This window comes from Engraulis encrasicolus, chromosome 12 (assembly GCF_034702125.1).
Source record: "Engraulis encrasicolus isolate BLACKSEA-1 chromosome 12, IST_EnEncr_1.0, whole genome shotgun sequence".
Lineage (NCBI taxonomy): Eukaryota > Metazoa > Chordata > Actinopteri > Clupeiformes > Engraulidae > Engraulis > Engraulis encrasicolus.
This window is the reverse complement of record NC_085868.1, coordinates 9645035-9654048: the sequence shown is the minus strand read 5'-3', so window position 1 is coordinate 9654048 and position 9014 is coordinate 9645035. Positions and strand designations below refer to the sequence as shown.

The window sequence follows — 9014 nt, the reverse complement described above, 5'->3', positions numbered from 1 at the left end:
AGAATAAAAGCGCGAAGGACGAATTCTCAGTGGTTGTACTACAATAGAACTAAGGAATTTCTGTATATTTTTCCAACTCATTCAAACGGAGCATACGCTTGGACTAAGATATCGAGGCCGTTGTTAAATATCGTTGACCAATAGAAGTTTTTGGGAAAGTTTTTTTCTTACTCTTAAACTTTTCCCTAACGAACGCCAGGCAACACCATAAGGACTTCACATGGCATCAAAGGGCTGGAAAAAGACGTAATAATCTGGATTTATGCATTCGTATCTGAAATCTATGTATTCGCTGAAGACTTGTACGCAGATTTTTGCAGCCTTTTTATGGTTTACAGTTGCTTTTGGGCTTTGACTGAAAACGAGTGCATGCAATAGCTCACTACGTGAAAACATTACTTGGACTTTTTGCAGTTTGAATAATTCATGAGACAAAATTTGCCCGCTTTAAAAAAGTTTTTGCGAAAGGGAGGGGGTATTCATCAAACATATTCATAAGGCTTTGACGGAATGGCCACGGCGGCTTCCAACCCCTACCTTTCCAGCAGTAGTATTTTATCGTCGGGCTCGATTGTGCATTCCGACTCCGGAGGTGGTGGCATGCAACCGGGTAGTGCCGTTACCTCGGTGTCTGGCGGCTATAGAGGCGATTCGACGGTGAAGATGGTACAAAGTGACTTCATGCAGGGCGCGATGGCTGCGAGCAACGGGGGACATATGCTCAGCCATGCCCATCAGTGGGTGACATCGCTGCCTCATGCCGCTGCTGCTGCCGCTGCTGCCGCTGTTGCGGCCGCCGAAGCCGGCTCCCCCTGGTCGTCTAGTCCCGTTGGGATGACGGGGAGTCCCCAACAGCAGGACGTGAAAAACAATTCTGCCAGAGACGACCTGCACTCGGGCAATGCGCTGCACCACAGGCCCCCACACCTCGGACCGCACCAGACACATGGCGGGGCTTGGGGCACCACCACCGCCGCGCACATCAACTCGATATCTGGGGGGCAGCAGCAGCAGCAGTCGCTTATTTACTCTCAGCCTGGTGGTTTCACGGTGAACGGGATGCTTAGCCCTGGTAGCCAAAGCTTAGTGCACCCCGGGTTAGTGCGAGGGGACACGCCGGACCTCGATCACGGCAATCACCACCACCATCACCACCACCACCAGCACCAGCACCACCATCAGCAGCATCACGGCGTAAACAGTCACGACCCTCACTCGGACGAGGACACGCCGACTTCAGACGATTTGGAACACTTTGCAAAGCAGTTCAAGCAGCGTCGAATCAAACTGGGCTTCACGCAGGCCGACGTTGGCTTAGCCTTAGGTACTCTCTATGGGAACGTTTTCTCCCAGACCACCATCTGCAGGTTCGAAGCCCTGCAACTCAGCTTCAAGAACATGTGTAAACTCAAGCCACTGTTGAACAAATGGCTAGAGGAGGCCGATTCATCCACAGGCAGTCCCACCAGTATTGACAAGATAGCGGCGCAAGGGCGAAAGCGGAAGAAGCGCACCTCCATCGAAGTCAGTGTCAAAGGGGCTTTGGAGAGCCACTTTTTAAAATGCCCCAAGCCTTCCGCGCAAGAGATCACATCGCTGGCCGACAACCTGCAGCTGGAGAAAGAAGTGGTGCGCGTATGGTTTTGCAATCGGAGGCAGAAAGAGAAACGGATGACCCCGCCTGGAGTGCCCCAGACGCCGGAGGATGTGTACTCCCAAGTCGGCAATGTGAGTGCAGATACACCGCCCCCCTCCATGGACTGCAAAAGAATGTTCAGTGAAACATAGAACTTCATACAAGACTAAACAAAAATATTTTATATAATAAAATAATCTGCTAAGACACAGACTATCTTCAAGATAGCAAAACGATTTTTGATACTGTGATTGTGATGGAAATGTGAATAAGACTGCAGATGTGTTGTATATTTTTCTTCAAAGAAAAAAAATCTTCTTTCCCCCAACCCAACCCCCCCAAAACGCACCACTAACTTTCTTCCAGGCCCCAAAATGTCTTAACCTAAAAGGTTTTTTTTGCTCTTTTTCTTTCAGGGACAATTTTTAGTAGATTACTTAAAAGATGCAAGTTTAACTGGGCCGAGTGAACCTGGAGACCAGAGGGTGACAACTACAAGTTCGTTCCATCAGGTAATTTTGGCTCATTGACATCACCAAGGAAAAGAAAACAAAGCATTTTTTAAATGACCAAAAAAACTTTTTCCCCCCCACGTTTCCCCCCACTCCCTATTGTCAAGTACGAAAACAAGGGAGGCAGTCAATTGTATATTACAGGAATGGGACTTTAATGTCAAGCCTGAAACAAAGAGAAGACATGGATCATCAACAACGCGAGGAAGAGTAGCATCTTTGAAGCTTCCCATCGACCTTTTTTTTTTGCAAGATTTTGTTCTGCTTTGCTTTTTTCATCAGCATGAGTGAGTGGGATACCTCAGGCCCAGCTATTCGCCAGAAAAGAGCTACCCAAACATAAACACACAGGCCCATCACAACATTTCATGTCAAGCTACTTTCACTCCCGTTTTTTTATTTAATGAACTGAAACTTTTAAAGGATTATGGAGCGCAAGAAAGACATTTGAAAAAAAAAGACTGACTCTTCTACTCCTGCACTTATTTGACATTGTCCTCTGCAAACGGCCCTTGCCAAGTGTGACTGTATGGTTGCTGTGGACGCAACCACGTTAATGCTGCCATTTCCACGCAGTATTCTTTGGTAGGTTTTAATAAACAAAGACTGTAAAGCCGGCAATATAGATTCACTAGATCAGATGCTGATCTGAATTATTTACTTTATATTTTTCATTAAAATGAGTTGTTTTAATATTTTATTCGGGATACATATTAACTATTCCAAACAGTAATTTATTTTCCCCCCCAAACTTGTGTAATATTATGATTTTGTTTTCTTACCCGTTTTCGACGTCTGTCCTATTTGTTTTTGGTCGTTTGTTTCATTTTGTATTATCAGTTTTAAAGGAGCACAAATCAACTCAAGCTGACATTTGACAGTGGTTAGGTGATGAGGGGTATATTTTGATGTGATGATTTGATTGTAATTTAATTTCAGTAGTGATTCCATGAAGATGATTGAGACCAATAAATTTGTTAGAATTAATACAGTGTGACTGTGTTTTGGATAAGGACTCTGGTGTCGCCATTTTAAGTTAGTCATTACTATAGGGCCTGCTTAGAAATTATTTAGAAGCGAATTAAAGAGGCTGCCTCGGTGCTGTCAGCTAGGCGCTCGCGTGTGCACGAGCCACTATTTCGCTTTACGCTTGGCGCTGTTCCACTAAAATACTTCCTAATCAAAACTGATACATAAAATAGCAGGAAGGTCATTTCATAATTGTTCGTGGCCTATAGGAGATTTCTGGCGTCCCTTTTGTTATTCAGTTGCTCTCGTTTTAAGCATAGGGAGTGGGCTATGCCTGGTTACTTCTCGTGCGTAAAAAGAATACGGAAACATAAACCATACCAAAAAAGAGACTGAAGTGAGATCATTTCTAACCCCGGTTATACTGCCTTTGTCTGTGGTAGACTCTCAGTTCTTCAAACTAATCAAAATCCATGTATGTGACACCTCGAAATCCTCTAGGAGTGTTTATTATTTTGTGCCACTGTTAATGATAAACATGGAGGGTTGGTTTCACGTTAGGTGAAACTGATGCACTTGTCTCTGATGGGTTGCATGGGTTGATAGACTATGAGAGATAGGCCTACCACATGCAGGCTACTATAAAGAATTATGTCTGTTGAGTAGACTAGGCTACAAAATGTAGTTCCCCAACACTAATCACTTTGAAAGACAGGCCTTTTTGTCCCTTGAAGTGTTTATCACAAGGTCTATCTAACTCTTCAGACTACTTCACCTGTAGGTCTCTTACCCATGGCCACATAGGATAGCCTATTCACACAGCACCTTGCTAATGCTACTTGTTTACAGCCCACACCCTCGGGTTAATCCCGCTTATGACCCACAAATCCATAAAAAGTCCATTTGAGCCGTTGTAGATTGATCAAAATACACAAACGATGCATTTACGTGCATTTACGCGAATTTGGTGTGTCCAAATTAGGTCTAGGCTACGTGGCCTACAATAAACATTTTTGTAGCCTTGTTTTAAATCCAGCCAATGTTAACTTGGAACTTGCTTTTACATCTTCTCCACATTATTTTGTGCGTAAAGCTATACTCTGTGCCTAAACTTTTTCCTGGCCATTCAGCAAAAACCCTTTCCAAAAGATTTAAATTTCGCGGATGATTTACCATACACTAGTTGCTAAGCAACTGTCTTCAATCAATGCTATTGAAGTGCGCGTCACTCTTCTTTGTCCCGTTAGGCTAGGCCTACTAAGAGTCAGCCAGACACTCTAGATACATTTTGCGCAATTTATTACACAAAAACACACCAGCGACATGCCGTCTGTAGTAAATAAAGAGCAGGAGGCAGTATCTAGGAAGTCATATAAAAACAAATGTACTATTTCTTTGGATCTCCAAAGAACCACTGAGCACCTGCCCAGATCCCCCTTGATTCCAATCACCAATAGACCTTACATTGTAGGCTAGGCCTAAACCTAAGTTCAGAGATGCTTGGATATATGTTTGTTTGATTTGAATTTATTGGGTAGGGATGGTTAACCCTACATCATACACCACAATGTATTTCACTTTTATCCACAGGGGGGAAAAGTTATTTTGGGCTAGGTTAGGTACTTGGTCCCAAGTGGTTTAATATTTCTTTTACGCACGAGGGACTGTCGGATCTTTGGACCTTCCCTATTCTCAAGTGCGAGGAGCAAATTAGCAAAGACTTGACCCAAGTTGATATCTCGTGTTTATCATTGTCTTTCTCTGGCTCATGGGGTAACAGAAACCAAAACAGTGATAACCAGTTTATAACCCTTGTAACATAATTTACAGGCCCGTTCACACTCGTGAAATGACCCGATGACACTGCCATTCTTGCTAAACACGTAGACTGCCGTTTGTTATGCCGCATTAAAAGTAGCCTAATTAAATTCATATATGCAGTCTGTAAAACGCATATGCTTCTGTTAGGCATGTTAGCCTACGCCACTGCCACCCCATCCCACGAGTGGCTGGTATTTTAGTGTAGCTGGGTAAGTTGTAGGCCTTCGTTATTGGCATCTGAACGAGGGGATATGATTTTTACAAGCACAATGAAATTTCGCGGGGCATATGCGCTTTATTCACTGGGAACGGGACGGCACGAGAGGAGTAGCTTTGGAATTATTCATGTATGACTTGTTTAAATGACTGCACTGCACTTTCATTTTATATTATTACGCTCATTTTCATTAAGGATCTCCGTTTTTGTAGACTTACTTAAAACAGCAGAAGGTACAAAATGGAAACAAAAAAAATGCTCAAAACAGTGCAACCAGGTAGGCCTACCCAAGTGTCACTTATTGTTCAACCATGCAAAATGTGCACCACACACGCTTTCATTCAGAAGACTGTCTATGCCATACAAGGCCAATGTTTGAGCCGGACTGAAAGTTTGCATCGGCATCATGACCAACCATGACGCAAGAAGCAACTATAGCTTTATTTGATATAGTAGGCCTATATCTAGGCCTTGCGAGCTTCGCCATTAAGTCAAAGCTTTGTCAAATCAACTAAAAATGATGTATGCTTTGAGAAAGTAAGTTTAAGCATGTAATATTTAATAGTAGTAGTAGTAGTAGTAGTAGTAGTAGTAGTAATAATAATAATAATAATAATAATAATAATAATAATAATAACCAACAATAATTAGTATTATTATAATTACAATAATAATGATGATAATAATGGCAATAATAAGAATAAGAAAATAAGAATAGCAAATCATTGTATAGCTAAAATTAAATAACTAAATCACTATATCACTGTTCTGCACCAACCTAAAACTCCTTCAGCAGTTGCATATTATTAATTGGCCAAACCATAACTATTATTATCATTTTTATTTTCAGTAATAGGCCTGTTGATAAGTCTTGGGGGGTGGGGGGTGGGGTATTCAATTGCATAGCGTTTTATGCATTTAAGTAGAAGTGTCTGGCATATCCGATTTCAGATTTGGGCTTCCAAGACATTGTCATTATGGAGAGGCACGTGCTCCTCTCTGTTTATACGTCTCTACACTTATCAGTCAGCCTCTTTTCAGACACGCACTCAGCCGCATTTTACGCACAAGGATATTTGAACATAGTGCGCCAGCAATTGTGTGCATGGAGGACGTCTTCTTGGATGATAACTCAAACACCATTAAAATGGTGATTTGAATGGCTAAAATCATTTTATTTCTTTTTACTGTAGCCTTTGATAATAAAATGGCGCTCATCCCATTCCATGGGCCTTCAGTCCATTGAGACTGTGTGGGAAATGATTTTAAACACTTGTGGCCACAAGTAGAGAGCATAAAACGGTGCAAAATAGGAGTACCACATGTGACATTTTCTGTAGCCTGTTGTTGCACTGATATCGCACTGCAGCCGACATATAAAGCTATTCACACCGGTTTAGAAAGTGCGGGGCAATGCAAACTTTACATTCACCCCACTGCACTTGGGCGCGTAGCCCACACCACTTCCTCTGCATCATGCTTGGAGACGCATGCACTCGCGACGGGGAGCTTCATCAAATATGCAGGATGACGAGTCTCGCGTGGGGTTTCAGAAGCTCGTTATACTATGGAACTGACGACACTACCTGAAGAGCTAAATGGACTTAGCTTCGGAGGTGGCCGTAACTAATAGGTGACCATTAGTAATTTAGATAGGCTAACTTAAGGTTATTTAGTCTGGCCAGGGAGAGACTTCAAATAGCTTTCAAAAACATTAACATGCGCAAAACGCTAAATGCTTTCCGATATATGGCCTTTGACCCTTAAAACGTAACCACCAAAGCCAAGGCTAAGGCCAGTCGATAGTATTAGGGGTCGGGCGGGGATGATTAGAATGGGGGATGCTGGGCCGAGGAACTCCATATGTTTGCCGTTTCATCTGGCCAGACGTTTGGAGCAATTTTATATTGATGCAAGCTGGAGAAAACTCTGCCGCCACATTAGCAAGTAAACCACACGGGAAAAGAAGTTGTGTATCTCCAAACATGTTGTGTCTGAGAGGACTAAAAAGAAAGGCACAAAACATGAAACGTTTATTTTGCGCAATAACAATGACGTGCCATATAGGCCTACTAGATTTGATAATAAACCAAAACAGGATGAAAGGGAATAGACTTTTGTATGTGGTGGTGATTTAATGCATATTCTAATTTTAAGTAGGCCTACTACAGTCCAAAGTATTTGACTAATACAACGTGGTAGCGGATTTGCGGCACCCTTGTTCAAGGCCACACAGTCCTGTGAAATCGCTAGTCACCGGCCGCCAGCACCTTCAGTGATGGCTTATCTGGGCATCGCTGGTGTTCACCGAGATTAAGAGTTTATGTCGGCTTCACTTCTCGTAAAATCGCAAGGTAAGGAGCTGTCATTTAAATATAAACCGTTATCATTTGAATGTGTGTGGGTTTTTTTCTGAGAAAACCATGAAGGAATAATGGTTCAAACTCTGTTGACTATTTGGTGTGAACGACAAGAAGTTTTGTAAATCCAACTATGAGAACAACGCACAACAACTACGTAACAAAACAACATCTAGCCCTACTTAAATATACAACTACACAATAATAGCCTAATAACAATACCCTAATAATAATAACAACAATAATAATAATAATAATAATAATAATAACAATAATAATAATAATAGGCTAATAAAGTGGCGTATCAGCCTATATTCAAGCCACATAGGCAAAGTTATGGTGAAGTTTTTAATCAATAAACTAGAAAAGACAGTATCTTATTGGCCCACGACGGAACCATTTGAAATTATCCAAAGCCTTTAATGTGGGTGTACGGATGTGTAGTTTATAGTTAAAAACTCTCTGACGAATGGAAACCAACAAAGCGTCCATCTAATTAGGCCTACAACAGATCTAACCACGTAAATGCATGAAATGGTTTGGATTATTTCACACGGGTGTTGAAACTGGACTCAAAATCTGTATAAAAAACCCTACTCGTTCAAGGGCCCTTTCAGTCAAATGTACAACAGTTCAACTGGTTTTGTTTCCGTGGGTTTACTAGGGCCTACTATGTAGCGGTACTGCCACCTGCTGTCGAAACTCGTGAACTCACCCTACTCAAAGTGAAAACTGTTTTACACAAGCTTAGTGCAGTATAATGTCCTTAAAACGTGCATGCTTTTACATTATTTAATAACATTTCAAGCTTGATTATGATCATTAAAACTATGCAATTAGGCCTACATCTGTTGTCTGTCACAGAAGACCACCTGCAAACACTGAAGAGGAGAATCATGACAAAGCATTGGACATGTATAGGCTATTGGACAAGCATAGGAAATATACTTGATTTCCGAAGGAATGTCAGAAGAATGGCTTTAGCATTTAGGCCTAATAAAATAAATGCATACACACTAAAGTGCAATTACAACTGTATCCTGTATATTTGGAAGACAACAAAGCATCATGTAGTGATTCTCAAAAGTGTGGTCCGAGGACCACTGGCGGTCCGCGACAGAGCTCAGGTAGCCTGGGAACTCCCATACTGCCTTAAGTTCTACACAATCGTTTCGATCTGAAAGACATCTCACTTGTGATTAGGTCTGGTGTTAACCAGGCAAGAGCTCAGGTGGTCCGTGAGGGGATTTCTACTTTTCCAAGACAAGCTAGCAGTAGGCTGCATTTGTAACATAATTGCAAGGCTAAACATAGCTTAAGACTTATTTTCACCACAATAAGACAGGATTGCAATGTGAATAAAAAATGAGTGATCTGCATCAAAATTAGCAGTGTCAAATTGGCACCCCTCAAATGTCAATTCAATTGACAGGTGGTCCCTGAACATTTTTTGGGGGGACAAAGGGGTCCTTGGTCTGAAAAACACTGAGTTAAACCAA

The 9014-nt window shown here is 41.9% G+C and overlaps 1 protein-coding gene across 1 annotated transcript; it reads left to right on the top strand.

Annotated features, from left to right (window-relative positions):
* Positions 1-510: 510 nt before the first annotated feature.
* pou3f3b (POU class 3 homeobox 3b) lies at positions 511-3107 on the top strand. Its single transcript, XM_063212532.1, has 2 exons — positions 511-1728; positions 2053-3107. The coding sequence occupies exons 1-2, from the start codon at positions 511-513 to the stop codon at positions 2164-2166; spliced, it is 1332 nt and encodes a 443-aa protein (XP_063068602.1). The 3' UTR covers positions 2167-3107.
* The last annotated feature ends 5907 nt before the right edge of the window (positions 3108-9014 follow it).

Bases quoted from the DNA above. Each gene is read 5' to 3' on its own strand.
- pou3f3b (XM_063212532.1), top strand. From the start codon at position 511: ATGGCCACGGCGGCTTCCAACCCCTACCTTTCCAGCAGTAGTATTTTA. The intron at 1,729-2,052 runs GTGAGTGCAGAT...TTTTTCTTTCAG, and splicing joins TGTACTCCCAAGTCGGCAAT to GGACAATTTTTAGTAGATTA.